Source organism: Drosophila tropicalis, unplaced genomic scaffold (genome assembly GCF_018151085.1).
Source record: "Drosophila tropicalis isolate 14030-0801.00 unplaced genomic scaffold, ASM1815108v1 contig_158, whole genome shotgun sequence".
In the NCBI taxonomy this organism is placed as follows: Eukaryota; Metazoa; Arthropoda; class Insecta; order Diptera; family Drosophilidae; genus Drosophila; species Drosophila tropicalis.
The window spans coordinates 8517106-8534102 of NW_027172602.1; the positions used below are offsets into that span (position 1 = coordinate 8517106).

At 36.7% G+C, this 16997-nt stretch overlaps 3 protein-coding genes across 3 annotated transcripts; 1 reads left to right on the forward strand and 2 right to left on the reverse strand.

Annotated features, from left to right (window-relative positions):
• Positions 1-6416: 6416 nt before the first annotated feature.
• Positions 6417-9372, reverse strand: LOC137586854 (facilitated trehalose transporter Tret1). Its single transcript, XM_068303034.1, has 3 exons — positions 8242-9372; positions 7508-8011; positions 6417-7451 (listed from the first exon to the last, which is right to left on the reverse strand). The coding sequence occupies exons 1-3, from the start codon at positions 8546-8548 to the stop codon at positions 6649-6651; spliced, it is 1614 nt and encodes a 537-aa protein (XP_068159135.1). The 5' UTR covers positions 8549-9372; the 3' UTR covers positions 6417-6648.
• A 3140-nt stretch (positions 9373-12512) lies between these two features.
• On the reverse strand, positions 12513-13477 carry LOC137586658 (coiled-coil domain-containing protein 25). Its single transcript, XM_068302775.1, has one exon. The coding sequence runs from the start codon at positions 13367-13369 to the stop codon at positions 12740-12742; it is 630 nt and encodes a 209-aa protein (XP_068158876.1). The 5' UTR covers positions 13370-13477; the 3' UTR covers positions 12513-12739.
• Positions 13478-13773: 296 nt separating this feature from the next.
• On the forward strand, positions 13774-16987 carry LOC137586320 (probable RNA-binding protein 19). Its single transcript, XM_068302336.1, has 4 exons — positions 13774-13930; positions 13990-16253; positions 16324-16446; positions 16518-16987. Exons 1-4 carry the CDS (start codon positions 13895-13897, stop codon positions 16867-16869), a joined length of 2775 nt encoding a protein of 924 aa, XP_068158437.1. The 5' UTR covers positions 13774-13894; the 3' UTR covers positions 16870-16987.
• Positions 16988-16997: the final 10 nt, after the last annotated feature.

The window sequence follows — 16997 nt, forward strand, 5'->3', positions numbered from 1 at the left end:
TAAAAATCGAACAGACGATGAACTCAAATTGCATTCAATTTATATTGTTTTCTATATACATATATATGAATAATATGTCAAGAGTCGCAAAATCAAGTTATAATTCTCTACCAATTGTAGCTTTAGCTCGTAAGTGATTCAAATTATTGAACTATAATGCAAAAATATATAAAAACAAAAGTGAAAAAATGAAAAAAAAGGGGCAAATTCAAGTGTGTGTTTTTTTTTTTTTTTTTTTTGAAGTATTAGCAGAAGAATAAAATAAAGTTCTCATTACACTGTCGAAATCGAGATGAATTACCGCAAGGACTTGAAAACATAATGCCCTTTAGTTAAGTCAACTCATAGACACTCAGAGTTAGTAAGTAGAGAAGTAGTTGGTTTTTTTTTTGTAAATCGGAGAAAGTTATAAAACATTTTTTGAGCAAGTGCAAAACCAAAAAAAATATGTACTTAAGTACTTAATTTTTTTTTTTTTGTCTCGCATAGTATAAATTGTAATGGAGTTTTTTTTTCAATTAATTTTTTTTTTTTTTTGTGAATCAGTGAAACCGAAAACAATATATTTACATATAATATACACAGAGAAATAACTTCTTTTTTTTTTTAAATAAAAAGTAAACTTAAGCAGCCAAGCTAATTTTGTTGGAAACTAAAGAAGAAAAACGAGTATTTTTTTTTTTGTTTTTAACGACAAAAAGCGCAATTAATAAAATAAATGATGTTTATATTTTTTTTTTTTTTTAAGAGAGAAAATTAATAAAGATATAGAACGAATAACGAAACCTCACATACACATAGCATACATTTAAAATGTTGTTCAAATCAAATATACATTAAAAAGAAAAATAAAAAACAATTTTTTTATATATAAATATATATAAAAAAAAAAAAAAAAAAGAAAGAAAAAAAAAATTGAAGAAAACACAAATCTTTTTATATGTAGAGAAAAAGAAAACAAAAGTGAACAAAAAAAAAAAAAAAAACATCCGAAAAACGCATAAATTTTTTTTGTTTAGCATAAGTCAAAAAAAAAAAAAAAGAAAACAAAAACAAAGAAAAGAAATCACTTTTTTTATAAAAAAAAAAAATAAATCGAACCTCAGCAAAACGAAAGAAAAAAACACAAATTTGTTAAACTGAAACCACTAATTCCGGGTATATATACATACATATATATATATATATTCGTATGCAGATTAGAATAAATATAACATAATTTTTTTTTGTCGGTAGCCTTTAGCGATTTGAACCAAAGAAAAAGAAATCAGAGTGAATTACACAACACACTCACACACACACCCACACACACACACAACCAACACAAATGTAAAGAACTTTTAGCCAGTATTGGGAAATATTAGCTTTATGATGTCTTCATGTGTAGTTGATGGTGGTCTGCTAAACCAGTGTTGAAAATTGCATTTCGAATCGTTCTTCAGATGAAATTGAAATTGGGGGGAAAACCGATATTGAAATAGAATTTAAACTTAATGGATTCTGTTTCATGAGGAAATTAAGATCCACATATTCTATAAATCATCCATTTACAATATATGTACATATATTGTATATATATACTATGTAAATCGAATGTATTATTTATGGTTTCAAAAAATTTTATTGTTTTTTTAAACTTCTAATTCGAATACTTCTACTAATTAATTAGACGTCATCGTAAATAACAAAATAAAAGGAAAAACACCGAGATTTATATACATACATAAAATAATAATAATAATAATATATATATATATATATACACACATATATATCGAAACTATATATACATACATATATACCATAAAATAAAAACAATTTTTTTTTGTCGGCTTAAAAGTTTGTAATAAAAATATGCATACGAACACTCAAACTGATGGCAAAAAGTTTGTGTATGTGAAACGTGAACTGCCCTATGAAAGATTTTTAAAATAAAAAAACAAAAGAAAAACCAAAAATTTAAATGACAAACACACACACATACACACAGAGAGTAATCATCAACAAATTAACGTACTATATATGCCTGCGAAGAAAAGCAATATATATATAAAACAAAAACAAAAAAAAAAAAAACAAAATAAAGTCATACATAGAACAATTTAGAGGAACAAACAATAAAACGAAATGAAATCAACCAAACTATATATATACATGAAACAAAAAGAAGAAAATTAAAAACAAAAACAAAAAATACGAGTATATGCAATAGAGAAGGGAAAACTAAAGTAAATTAAAACAAATTATATAACTATACCATATACAATGATTATATATACATATATACACTTACATAAAAAAAAAACAACATACAAAATGAGAGTAAATAAGCTCGAGTGGAATTTTTTTTTCTAAATAACTAAACGTAATTAACATAAATGCATATAAACAAATGTAGCCAGATGGTAAACGAAACTACACACACACACACACACACACACACACACACACTCAAACACATAAAATATATATGAAAAGATCGATTTCTCAAATGTCCTCCTAACCGGTATTGACGATACCTTTTGAATCTCTTTAAATGTAACGGCAAGCAAATGTAGCGTTGCCAGACAGATATTGTCTCACATACGATACCACGATCAGTGTTGGTTAAGGTGAACGCCTGGGTAACTGCCGTTTAATTTTGAATGTATTGTCAAGGCAATGAAATTAATTTACCGTACCAGGAATTATTCATTACTAACCCCATAATCCATTGAAAAATCGATCAACTAACAATTAAATAAGCATATACAAAAGATAGAAGAACTTGTCATGTTCTTAGTCTGTAACTAAACACACACACACTCAGACAAACATACTTACATAAAGCAAAAAGAAATAATACTCAAATCAAGATAAAACAAAACAAAAGAAAAACCAAAAAGAAATAAAGACATTTGAATTCGAACTCGTTTATACAACAAATACATACGTTGTTGTACTTAAGATGTCACATTAAACAATGATATTTAAGTACTTACAAAAATGAACAAAAATAAACGAAAATATATTTCAAATTCAAACAAAAAACCAATTGTTACAATCTTATTCATTTCGGGATGGAGTAAAACAGACTAAGATTAAATTTTATATTCTTTTTTTTCTAAACAACAAATGTCATTTGAAGGTTGGGGGCCTCCAACCAATCGAATGCACTTTAGTCTTTAAAACCACTACTCATCGATTATTATGTATAATAAATTACATCACCTATTACAAAAGGAATACCACGGGATTGCAATTGAGCTGAAGTGCCAAAATTGAAGTGCCCACAAAAAATACACAAAGAAAACCAAAGCAAACAAAGTCAAAGCTAAAAAAATTAGAGGCGTTGCCTCTTCTACTTCCATACATACATATAGAAAATCCCTGTCGTATTTTCTTAAGTCCTTTGGCTTTGACATTGCCATTACCCTTGAAGTGATATTTTAAAAAATTTGGCTATTTAGCCTTTTTTTCACACTGTATTTTGGCCGTTTTCTAACAGATTCGTTCTGGCTTGAAATGATAGGTTGATAAAGGCGAGAGAATCGGTTGAAAATGATTAAACATTGAATTCAATTTTTACTAATCAACAATCTCTGATGGCGTGGTAGTCTAGGTAGGGGGTCTATTTAAAAGATTGCGCAGATATGATGACATTTGTCACTTAAACTCATCTTTTGCTTATCAGCAATGTCTATCTATCCTTGGGCCAGGTCATAGAGGTCATACATCTCGATACATACTAAGTATTTCATTCAATATACATACATATGTAGGGTATGATAAAGAGAAAACAAAAGCAAATCTAATCCAAAGCAAATTACAAGTGTATCGCCTGCTCAATTTAAGTAGTAAACAAAGCGCTCGAGTGACGTTTGCCAATTGTCTAGTTGTTGTTGTTGTTATTAGTGATAACAACCACGCCTCTACACACAACAAATGTATGTATGTATAATCAAATTTCTGTTCAATCACATTCAATTATTTGCACAACATAACCTCACAAAATTACGTTTCGATCTGGTGGGTTGTTTGGGCCCAAGTTCCCGTGTGTACTACTGGATTTTTGGATTGCGTCAAAGCACGCAATAAATATCGCCAATACTCTCGTGCTGTATGAGAGATAAACATGGACTTTGGTTATGATATGATAAGAAAAATATTCGCATCAAAAGTTCGGAGTGCGTGAGAGTTAGAAACAATTTATTAACATTACAAAACAAAAATTTATTGGTTAACTATAAAAACCAAAATTAAAAAAAATTATGGCAAGTCATTTGAAAAGAAACATTTCTATCAATGAAACCGCAAATCTTTATCTAGACTAAAAATACGTTAACAAATTGAATATCGTTTAATGAAATCAATTTTAATTGATGGTTTATAAATAAAATTCAGATTGAAATTGATTAATAGAAACAAAGGCCAAAATGGGCAACGATTACTGCGATAATCCTCTAGGATTTGTCCTAACTAACTAATTAATATTGGTCTCTTAAAATCTAATATAAGTATATATATTTTAAATATAACTTATATTGAAGTAAGTTTTTGAAGTTGAAGTTTTTGATTAATATTGCCGACATTTAGATTATATAGAACTAGTTTTAAAAACAGTTTTTTACAAAGTATTTAACTGAATGCAATTTTGAAATATTTCAAATACTACTTATGTAAGTATATATGGAATTCATTGGAATATTCAAAACTGTTTCCAGTGTCGAAAGTGTCTAACTGATAAATATGGGAACATAATGTATTAATATCTTAATTAACAGATTTTGGGAAAGCATTTAACTAATTAATATTGGTTTCTAAATGGAATTTAAGGATACAATTAACCAAAATATTACCCAGATATATTGAAATAGGTAAAAAATAAAAGATTTCAAAGTGTTTGACTGATTCATTTGGATTTTAATGAATGATTTTTCACTGAAATTTATATGGCAATCAGTTTTTAAACATTTTTGAAGGATTAAAAGTGTTTAACTGATTGGATACTTGGTTGTTATATTGCTTTCCTTTTTGAATTTCACAAGTTTATTTAAAAGTTTTTGCAAAAGATCTCGAATAATGTGTGGCATGTGATTAGAGATTTGAAATATCATTGTTCCGTTTGATTCTTCCAGTGTCTTAATCGTTATATTCCGGATGTTTTATTGGACTATCATCACTATCAATAGGCAGCAAGAGTTTTGCCATATCTTGCACGACCAGTGAGCAGGAGAGAGAGTGAGAGAGAGATTGAGATAAGGTTTAACTAAACCAGAGGGCCGGGGCTAACTTCGACCGCGTCAAAGTTTGTATACCCTTGCAACTTTTTTGGTAACTCTATCCTTACCTCTTAGCCATCAATGTGGAAGAACGTTTTATCTAAAAAGGCTTAAGCTTGAGAAAGAAAGGCCTACAATCATAGGAAATAACGAAGATATTGATCAAAGTCACTGTTTTCCACCGATCGTTCCTATGGGAGCTATATGATATAGTCACCCGATCTTTATCAAATTCGGCACAGTCATTAACATATATATTAAATTAAGAAATGTTTAATTTAAAAGCAATCGCGTTAAAAGTAACGAAGTTATTTACAAAAGTCACTGTTTTCGACCAATAGTTCCTATGGGAGCTATATGATATAGTCACCTGATCTTGATCAAATTTGGCATAGTCGCTTATAGGCGTAGTAAACTCTCTAATATTAAGTTTCACGACAATAGCTCAGAAAATAACGAAGGTATTGAGAAAGTCACTGTTCGTGACTTGGCCGTTTGTATGGGAGCTATATGATATAGTGGTCCGATCCGGCTGAATCCGAGATATACAACGCCTGCAGTATATACAAGCCTACGTGCAAAATTTCAGCTCTGTAGCTCTTACGGTCTAGGAGGAGTTTGCGTTGATCCAGACGGACGGACGGACGGACGGACATGGCTAGTTGAACTCGTCTCGTCGTGCTGATCAAGAATATATATACTTTGTATGGTCGGAGATGCTTCGTTCTATGCGTTGCACACTTCTGACCAAAATTAATATACCCTTTTTGCAAGGGTATAAAAATTACGTAGAAAGCGCCAGGCAATTATAAATATAGGCAAAATGCCTAGTTTCTTGCTTAGTCATTGTGATCTCACTTGAGAGCCTAAGCTCACCCCCCAAACAAGTGGATCGATCTGGATTCAATGGGCCACACCCCATTTTCAAATGATTTTCAACCCAGATTATACAATATATGGCGTGAGAAGGCTACTAAGGGAAATCTATATATATAGAGGTACATATATAGTCTTCCCTTTCACATGACACGTAACTATCATGTTGATATTGATGATGTACACGTGGAATCTAAAGATTCGGTGATTCCTATTCCATTTCCATTGAAAAACACTCGAAACACTTGTGACTCAATTTCAAATGCACTTCACTGAGAGTTTGTTTTGTGTAATACATTTTTATTAAATACAAGTTACATACAAAATAAAATATATAATATTTGTATATTCTTAGATTTTCTTTAGGTATTGTTGTTGTTGTTGTTGTTTGTTTGTTTGTTTACATATGTATTCCATTATTGGCCAAAGGCTAAGTACTCAATTAATCACATCACAGATTGCATTTCCCACCGTCCATAATTGGTGGGAATGGATTAGAATCTCTCAATCTCTATTTCTTGAGAAACACCTCATGCAGCTCCACATCCTTTAGATTGTTCACAGTTGCCCGGCGAGCGAACTTGCCCGTCCTCCAGTGCTCCTCCAGCTCCTCGAGCGTTCGTCCACGCGTCTCTGGCACACAGAGATAGATAAATACCGCAGCCCCGAACGAGACGCCCGCATAGAAGGCAAACAGATTGGATGTACCCAATAGGGCATCCATATTGGGATAGATTTTCAGCATCACAAAGGCCGTGAGCATGCCAAGGAACACGGCTATGCCGGAGGCACTGCCGCGCGCCCGCTGTGGAAAAACTTCGGAGATCATGAAGAAGGGCAATGTCAGCATGCCCATGGTGGAGAAGATAATGTGCGCCACAATGCATATCACAGGTAGCCAGGACATGGTGCCAATTGTGTCGGGCCACCAGCCGCCAGCGGCCAGGAGGAGCATACAGATTGCCATGCCAGAGGCGGAGAACATGCCCGACGGCCGTCGACCCCATTTCTCGAAGATGCTGCTCATGAAGCAGGTCGTCACAATCCGAGCCACGCCCAACATAACGGCCACCAGCACCGGATCGATGGCCACTCCGGCACGTTGGGCTATTTGCACGGCATAGACAATGATCACAACCACACCGCAAATCTGCTGGAAGGCAAAGAAGACAGTCAACATGATCACAGGCTTATAGACCTCGGGACGTCGTATGATCTGGCTGAAGGACTCGCTGGCTGCAGTATTTTTGGCATTCACGGCCAATTCCTTCATGTGAGCCAATTCCGCCTCGAACTCGGGCACATAATCATTCTCTGCAACATCAAAATTATGATTTAAAGGACATTTGAAATCTGATCAGACTCCTCACCTTTTGTCGACAGACCACGGAAATATCTCAACGATTTGCGTGCCTTCTCATCGCGTCCCTTCTGCAGCAACCAACTCGGTGATTCCGGCATGGGGAAGACCAATAGAATGGCAGTCACTTGACAGCATATACAAATGCACGAGATGAGTTCGATGTTGCTGCGTATGAAATAGCCCAATATATACATTAACAATATGCCCGATGCCAGGGCCAACGATGTTCCCAATATCAGACGTCCGCGTATCCTTGGCAAGCTAATCTCCGCTGAATACACTCCCACCGGTGACACAAACATTCCAATCATAATGCCACCCATGGCACGTCCAATCAGCATCTGGGCATAGACATGATCCCGATCCGTGTGCAGAAAACATGTGGCCAATAGAATCCAACCCAATAGACCCAAGACATTGGTCAATAGAATTGTATGCTTGCGTCCAATGCGATCCATAAAAAAGCTAACCAACAATCCGCCAATCGGACAGGCAATATTATTAACCGAAGCTGCCAACACACAACAAAAACAGAAACAGAAACAAAAGTAATACAAAAATTATTAAATTATTGTCAAACACAATCTCTATGTCCAGATTGGACATTGTATGATTGATCACCCATCAAAAAGGGTTAAATGAAAGTCGACAAAAATGGAAAATAGAAAAACCCCGAATTCAAGTGATCAAATCAAGCTAATTCATGAATTTACTAGGAACTAGAGAAGAGGAAGTACTTACCATACCAACTGGATTCCTCTTTGTTAAGCCAAAAGGGTTGCGTTTCATCGTGCAGCTGGGAGAGGGTTACCGATGGCATGCTAACAACCATGCCGGCACCAAGGACACCCAGATTGCCAAAGAATACCATCAACTCTTGCCGCAAGACAGCCAAACGACTTTCGCCCAGTGGTTTGGCTGGTTTCTCAAATGCTCTCTCCGTTTTATCCATATCCTTGCAGACGATGCCATTGTGATGGCCAGATGATAAAAGTTTATCATCCCGCTGTGGCTGTTCCTCCTGTTGCTTCATGCCGGCGGCGTTCATTTGTCTACCCTATTTGGCCGAGCCTTCTAGTGTGAATCTTCAACGGGACTACGGGCTGCCGGCTACGGTTATTTTTTGTATTATTTACTGTCTTACTTGGCTCGCACGCCGCCAATCAATTAATGGCTCACAATTAACAATAATGGCAACGTTGTTGACTCCGGTCTCCGGTCTCTGCCGACGCGACGTTAGGCGCTACCTTGGCTGGTGCTGTTACCCCTTACACTTGTCTAATTGAAACGACAAGTGGAAACTTCCGTGCATTTCAATCATGGACTGCCTTTCAGTATCAATTTCATAAGTTTCTTTTGATGACGAAAGCAGCGAGAACTTACACACAGCGAGTGTGTAAGAGAGAGAGAGAGAGAACTAGAGAGAGAGAGAGAGGTTGAGTTGTTTTTTTCTTCTTTGAATTTTCCCTTCTCCTAGCTTAATAAATCGCACATAACTAATAAATTATCAATTAAGCGGTTTGCCTTTTTTTTGTATTAATCATTAGCCCACAGCGTGCTATTGATTTCGTTCCTTATCGATTCTTTCTCTTTCTCTCTCTTTGAATTGGTTTGTTTGGTATCTCCTATTGGCCTTCTTCTTCTTCCTTTTCTGTTTGTTGTTGTTGTTCTTGTTGTCGTCGTCGTCGTCGTCTGGCTGAGGTCTGTTTCTCAGACATATCTTTTGTTTCTCATTATCATTTTAAATCCGATTCGATTCGATACGATTTGCTTCGCTTTGTTATTGTTTATTTATACGTATAAATATTGGCCAAGTTTCTCGGTTATATTTTTGGGGGTTTTTCTTTAGTTTTTGCGACCGTTTAGGGCAACGCTTGCACAGCAACTGAAATAAATTGGTAGTAGATTCTCCTTTAACCAGGTAGGTAGGCAGCTGTTGCTGCTGCTGCTGCTGCTGCTGCTGCTTCTGGTCTCTGGGGGAGAAAAAAGGGTCAACAGTGAGAGAGAGAGAGGAGGGGGGAGCAAGGGGTAGAGGTAGACTGTTGCTCTCTTTTGGTCACGCTTTGCTTCTAGTAATTTGCAAATTAATTTCACAATTTTATTTTCTACATATACACAAAATATTAAGTATACGACCTGTTCAATTTGTTCATGTCATGTTTCATTGTTGCGTGCGGCAATTAATTTGTATTTGCTTAATCGAAGCTAAATGACACTTCTCCTCTCCTCAGTTGTTCCCTCTTACTGTCTCTTATCCTCCTCCTCAGCTTGTTGCTCTACTTGGGCCAGAAAACAAACGACATTGGCAACGAACTTGACATTGGCCAAGAAAGACTTCAATGGACAAAGGAATCTAAATGACAATACAATGAAGAGCTAAGGCATCGCAACGACTTTTCGATACCCTTTACTAATATTTAAAGCAAAGTTCAAACAAAGTTCGATTTGCTGAACACTCCCAAATAGTTGGTAATAGAGGCCTAATGTCCTTCTAGGATTTGTAGCCTATTTAATTCTTAGAAACTTTGTCAAGGAAAGTTATGACGAGATGAGATAAGAAATGAAGATAACAATAAAGCTGATTAAATCTTGACTTTTAGCAGAATGTGTAATTTATTTGTAGAACTTTTGCAATATTTAAAATTAAATTTTAAATTTCATTTAAACATCATAAAAATCCATGCAGGAAATGTCAACTGAAGAGAGAGAGATAGAAAAGACAAAGAAACATCTTCGACCATGAAAGGAATATATAAGTATTTATACAGTGGTGGTCACATATCTAAGACATTTTCAGTTTTCGGACTTTAAAAGTGGATCGCATTGAAAAAACTGAACTTTCAAGATAAAGATTTTCGAAAAAAACTCTTGGAAGAGTATATATCAAGATTGGCCTGACTGATTTCTCCTGTTCTTTTCCTTTCTTTGTTTAATCTCTCGCAAACACTGAGAATGATTGGCTATTTGATGGTTTATTTTGCTGTTATTCATGCAGTTTGGCCAAAAGCCCAAAAGCCAAAATGCAATCTCAGCAATATCGGCGAACAAGAGAACGAAAGAGCAAATCAAGATAAGAGAATGTTTTTATTATTACAATGCTCATTGACCTAGCTGGGTATATTGCTCTCTCCCTCTCCCACTCTCTGTGTCTCTGTCGTTCTGTGATAGGAAGTAGCATATAAATAATGATATCGTTATGGAATGTTAATACCAACTAAGTATACCCTACAAAAAAACACATTAAATTATATCACACAGTAGGGGATCGAGGTGCCCCCTGAAGTATGTTATGTAGCTCAAATCAAATATTCATCATACGCCCCCCAAGCCACATTTATGTTAAGTTCGCTCCTGTTTACTAAACTAATTGATCGAATCACACAGCGTTCACAGGGTATCCAGAGAGTGCGTTCAGGTTCAAGGCAAAACAGAAGCTACAAATTTTATTTGCTCGCCATTAATATTTATTATTAGATTCTGGCCATTAAGTAATAATGCAACGTGTTCTTATAATTAGCCTTATTAGGCTTTAATTTATAATAATTACAAAAAAAATAATGTTATTAGCAGTTCAAGAACTTTTTGAAATTTGAATTGTGATTTCTCTTCTTCTACAACTTTTCACTTGTTGGCTAAATATTGAAATTTTGATTAGAAACCAAAGATAATTAAATTAATTTTCAAATCTTTAGCAAATATTTGACGAGACTAAAAACAAACTCATAGCGAACAAACAAACAAAAAAAAAACAAAAAAAAGGTAAAAAGTTCTCGAATGGCATGCATAATTGTTTTTTTTTTTTTTTATTTATTTATTAACATCATGACATTAAATGTGAATAACGTATTCTGGGTTTACCTTTCTATCCCATCAATCACAATCGAATCGAGTATTTCATTATCTGTTGAAATTACAGAAACTTATTTTTTGCTGTTTCTTTCCACTCTGTTTTTGTGGGTTAATACACCTTTTTGGTTGTTGTTTTTGTTGTTTATACAATTGCTTGTGTTTATAAGAGACCGTCTACCCCAATAAATACAGAAACAAAAACAAAAACGTGTCATCCATATGAAAAAACTAGAAACATTTCAAACTGGTTAGCATTTCAGTCAAAGAAGTTGGCCGAAAAACAAAAAACGTGGCTCTTGGCAACAGCAAATATCAATACATCAAGGGGGACTACCCCAAGTGGAGATGCAGTGCCGGATTAGTCAGTTAGCAGGATACGCCAATGGCCCCCTAAGGGCCTTAAATTATCAGAGACTAACCAAATTTAAGTCGATCAGTCCGAAGTGGCAGTTTCTTTACTTCAATATTTTCAATATTCTACTGTGAAAACTGTTTGTAGGTTTAACATAAAGTGTAACGGCCAAAAATCGACTAATTTACCAAGTTAAGTGTCCTTTGGGAATTTTTAAAAAATTTTCTGAAATTTATTTCTAGTGATTCTACCTATTTTTTCTCGGACTATAGTTTGGCCGATTTTCAAACAATTTTCATATGTTACATCTCAATAAGTTGGCAATTTTAATCCTTACAAAATTCCGATAGGTTTTTATTCAAAAAAATTCTTTAAAATTCTCAGAAACCCTTTAAATTAGCAAATATACGAATTTTTTCAATTTCATTCATTAAATTTCTTTTTGGAGTTTTATAATTAAACTCTTGGACATTTCAAAGATCATTGGGATTGTCCTTTGACTGGAAGTCCTTGTTTATCTGCAACGACAACGACATCACTTACCAAGATTCATCTTGGAATGTGCTTCGAAGATGTCCTTCATCCTTAGACCTTAATCTATAGATACCATCGAGGTCATTGTTTTGTCCAGCGGCATGATATGCAGACTTACATAGCTTGGCATTTAAATTCCCAAGTTTCAAGTTGCAAGATCAATTTCAGTCCGTGAAACAACTTTTTTCTCCAAGCTATGGCAAACTTTTATAAAAGATGGCAAACTTTTATAATAGATTAAGTTACTTTAAGTTACGGTTAACAAAAACAAACTCGATTCACTTCACTAACGTGTCATACATGCATATATACTTCATTGTCTTATATTTCATTTTGGTTAAACTAACTTTTTCCCCTGTTTACATGTTCGTATGGTAATTGATAATTTTAATTGGTAAAGCAAATGCATTTATTGATATTTACAATATAATTTAAGTATAAAAAAAACACGAAAAAAAATTGGGGAGATTTTATCATAGTGTCCTAGAGCTAAGTGTACAAATACTACATAAAATCATCCGATTCATTGCCTGCATCATAGTTGGTGCGCATATTCTCTGATTTCTGAAGTGATGCATAGCTACGCAACTCGGCCTCCAGGGCACGCTGCTTGGCTGCCTCCTTCTCCTTTTCCTGTTTCTCGCGCTGCACACGCTTTTGGTCCTGACGTTCGGCGGCATCGCGAGCCTCGCGCTGTCCACGAAAATCGGGATGCTCCTCTTCGGTTTTGGTTTTATTAAGGCGATTGACAATCTCATTGACACGCTTCTCCAGGCGAATCTTACGCACTGCCTTCTCATCGTGGTAGGCCACCTGACCCGGTTCCATATCTGGAGTCTTTTTCAGATTCTCCCACATGGTGTAAACAATTTCCAAATTGTTGACCTTGTTTCCCTGAATACTATTGGCCTTGCAGAGCTGTGCGGCATCTACTAGGACATCGGTGGGAATATCATCAATGGTCTGACCCTTTGTTAGGCGCAAATAGACATGCGCCGATGACAAGTTGTGGACATGAAACCACACATCTTCAGGCCAGCCCCAACGGATGAGTTCCTCGTTCTCGTGCTTGTCGCGGCCCATATACAATTTGGCCGCAGGCTGAACAACGGTGCTTTTAAAGTAGAATACCATTATGTATTATTTTATTTAAAATTAGGACTTAAATGACAGCAAAAGTTAAAAACAGAAAGAATCGTAAAAAGCTAAATCGAGTTCACCGCCGAGTCTGGCAACATTGGTCTTACAGCTGGTCAGCGATAGATTTGACACATCCTTTCTTTTGACATGAAGCGGTGTTAGAATTATATTCAAATTAAATTACAATATATTTTAAGCAAACACAAACTTTATGTTAGTACTGTCCTTATATAGGTCTTTGCAATTAAATGTATGATTTCTACAAAATTAGTAAAAATAATGGGTATGTATTTAAAATATCATGCGATTCGGCAATAGTTAGTATTTTCCCGCCAACAGAATATGAAATATACTGGGACTAGTGTTGCATAATTTAAAAGCCAAACCGGCCGCAGACACTAGCCAACATTGTTGTCTTTCGGCACTACACGTGCCCGCGTGCAATTCGTAAACAAAATGCAAATACAATAAATAAATTCAAATTTTGCAGCCACGATTCGACAATAACTGCCATAAAAAATGTCTCGCATTATAGTTAAGCATTTGCCTAAGCATGTAAGTATTAATTACCATATAATGTCGACAGGAATTCTCACTTTTGGCCCCATCCACAGATTACCGAGGAGAAACTGCGCAACATATTTGGTACGAAGGGAGTCATTACAGATTTGCAATTAAAATACACGGTCGATGGTAAATTTCGGCAGTTCGGTTTTATCGGCTACAGTAGTGAGGAAGAGGCCCAGGCGGCTATTAAACATTTTCACAACACATGCATCCAGACGAGTCGTGTCCATGTGGAATCCTGCGCAGCGTTGGGAAGTGAAGAGAAGCCGCAGTCGTGGAGCAAATATGCCAAAGATAGTAAAAAGAATTTGGACATTGCAAAGGCAGAAAAGGAGAAGGAAATTGCTGCGGACAAGTTAAAAGCCAAGGAAAAGAAGGCAAAAGAGAAAAAACGCAACAAGGTCGATGAAATACTGGGCGAGCATAAAGATGATCCAGCGTTTCAGGAGTTTATGCAGGCTCATGACAAAACGCGCTCTTTGTGGGCCAATGATGCAGGACTTGCAGAAAAGCGAGATGACGACGATCAAGACGGCGATGAGGAGGAGAATGAGGATGTAGATCCAAAACCAAGTATTGGACGCGATGACAGCGGTGTGGATGCTGACGCTGGCGAGGACGAAGAGGAAGAAGATGAGCAACCAGTTGAAAAGTTAGCCGAAAAGCCCATTAGTGATTTGGAGTACATGAAATCTTTAATGGCAACCCCTAGTGCCAGTAAAACATCCACAGCCGCCACAAAGAAGGCCAAACCAGACAAATCCAATTTGGAGCTGTTCACCATTAAGATACACAATGTACCGTACAATACTAAACGGCAAGAGGTCCTTAAATTCTTTAAGCCCCTTAAGCCGTATTCCGTTCGTTTGCCTGGTAAAGTACATGGCTTTTGTTATGTTGGATTCAAGACAGAGAAGGACATGGCCAAGGCCATGCTGAAGAACAAAAGTTTCATCAAAGGTAAACAGGTATTCTTCTCCGATTTTACCGAAAAGAACAAAGTGACGAAAGCCAATAAGGAGGGAAGAACAACAACAACTTCAAAATCGGACGCCGACACGGGGAAAGCGAAATGGAAACAGCAGCAAGATAGTCTTCAAACAGAGGATAATATATCAGAATCGGGACGCATCTTCTTTCGCAATTTGGCCTACACCATCACGGAAACAGACCTACAAAAACTATTTGAACAGTATGGTCCAGTGGTGGAGGTTAATTTACCCGTGGACAAGATAACTAGAAAGATTAAGGGCTTCGGCACGGTGACCTACATGTTGCCAGAACATGCCCTAAAAGCCTTAAATTCTCTTGATGGCACCGATTTTCATGGCCGGCTTCTCCACTTGCTGCCCGGCAAGGAGCTAGACAAGGATGGCGACAAAGACGACATGGATGAAAACGACGCGAGTCTATCGTTTAAGCAGAAAAAGGCTCTAAAGCTCAAGAAGAGTGCCCAGAAACCCATTGGATGGAATACATTATTTTTGGGTGCTAATGCCGTGGCTGATATATTGGCCAAACAGTTTAAGACATCCAAGGAGCACATACTGGACACCAGTCAAGGTGGCAGTAGTGCTGCCGTTCGCCTAGCTCTGGGTGAGACACAGATTGTTACGGAAATGAAACAATTCCTAGAACAGGAGGGGGTCCGACTCAGCGCATTCGATGGGGTGAATCAGAAGCGTTCCAAGACTGTGATAGTGGCCAAAAATCTGCCTGCTGGCACCGAGGTATCCGAACTAACTCCCGTCTTTAGTCGTTTCGGGCCCATCGGACGAATTGTGCTGCCACCCAGCGGAGTCACGGCTCTAATTGAGTACTGTGATGCCTCCGAGGCACGACAGGCCTTTAAGAAGCTAGCATACAGCAAGTTCAAAGATGCTCCACTATTTCTCGAATGGGCTCCAGATGAGACATTTACGGTTAGTCTCAATGGAGAAGCCATAATACCCAAATCTGAACCGAAATCAGAACCCGAACCGGAACCAGCGAAAGAAAAGGCGAAGACTGAACCAGTGGCTGAAGATGCTAATGATGAACCCGAACCAGAGACAACAATCTTTTTGCGTAATCTTAATTTCAAGACCGTACAGGAGACAGTGTTGGAGCATTTTCGCCATTTGGGCACGATACACACAGTGGAGATAGCAAAACGTCCGGATCCACAGAATCCCAGGCAGTTCACCTCACTGGGCTATGGTTTCATACAGTTTAAAAAGCATTCGGTTGCCGAGAATGCTCTGAAGAATATGCAAATGACCACCATTGATGGTAACTCGGTGGAACTCAAACGCAGCGATCGTGTGCTCAAGTGAGTATATAAATAAAACAATCAAATTTTTCATATCCTTGACACTAATATCTATCGATTCTCGATGCAGAACTCAGGAACAAGAAAGTTCACGTCGCCGCCAGGGATCCCAGAAGAAGCAAACAGGCACCAAAATTCTTGTCCGCAACATACCCTTTCAGGCTCAGTATCGGGAAGTCCGGGATATTTTCAAGTGAGTAACCTTTTAGCTAAAGCAACCAAATGAATCACTACTTATCCGCTTTCTCCGTATTTTTCTTGCAGGGCCTTTGGGGAATTGACATCTCTGCGCATACCCAAAAAGATGGCACCCGGCGAGGATGCCCATCGTGGTTTTGGTTTTGTTGACTATGTAACGAAAGCGGATGCAAAGAGAGCGTTCGATGCACTGGGTGCCAGTACCCATTTATATGGTCGCCGTCTTGTGCTCGAGTGGGCCACACACGAGGAACACGACGATGTGGAGGAGCTGCGCAAGCGGACAGCCATTAAATTTGATGCAAATCAAATGGCAACGAATGCCAAGCGAAGTCGTCGTGCCTTTTTCGATGTGGATTCCAACATCCCGCAATCGGCCAACAATGATGACGATGATGATAATGATGGAGACATGTAAAGGATTTTAATTATAGCCACAGAATGTATATTATTACACACTTATTAGTTAGTTAATTAATAAGAAAAAAAGAAAAGTGTTTTATTTAATTCAAAATATATAGTTTTTTAATCGATTATTGGAATGAT

What these genes read in the sequence shown, in the direction of transcription:
- LOC137586658 (XM_068302775.1), bottom strand. Translation starts at nt 13,369, where the DNA reads ATGGTATTCTACTTTAAAAGCACCGTTGTTCAGCCTGCGGCCAAATTG.
- LOC137586854 (XM_068303034.1), bottom strand. Translation starts at nt 8,548, where the DNA reads ATGAACGCCGCCGGCATGAAGCAACAGGAGGAACAGCCACAGCGGGAT. An exon ending in AGAGGAATCCAGTTGGTATG is followed by an intron (nt 8,012 to 8,241) that starts GTAAGTACTTCC and finishes GTGTGTTGGCAG; the next exon opens with CTTCGGTTAATAATATTGCC. An exon ending in CCGTGGTCTGTCGACAAAAG is followed by an intron (nt 7,452 to 7,507) that starts GTGAGGAGTCTG and finishes TTGATGTTGCAG; the next exon opens with AGAATGATTATGTGCCCGAG.
- LOC137586320 (XM_068302336.1), top strand. Translation starts at nt 13,895, where the DNA reads ATGTCTCGCATTATAGTTAAGCATTTGCCTAAGCAT. An exon ending in TTAAGCATTTGCCTAAGCAT is followed by an intron (nt 13,931 to 13,989) that starts GTAAGTATTAAT and finishes CCCCATCCACAG; the next exon opens with ATTACCGAGGAGAAACTGCG. An exon ending in GAAGTCCGGGATATTTTCAA is followed by an intron (nt 16,447 to 16,517) that starts GTGAGTAACCTT and finishes TTTTTCTTGCAG; the next exon opens with GGCCTTTGGGGAATTGACAT.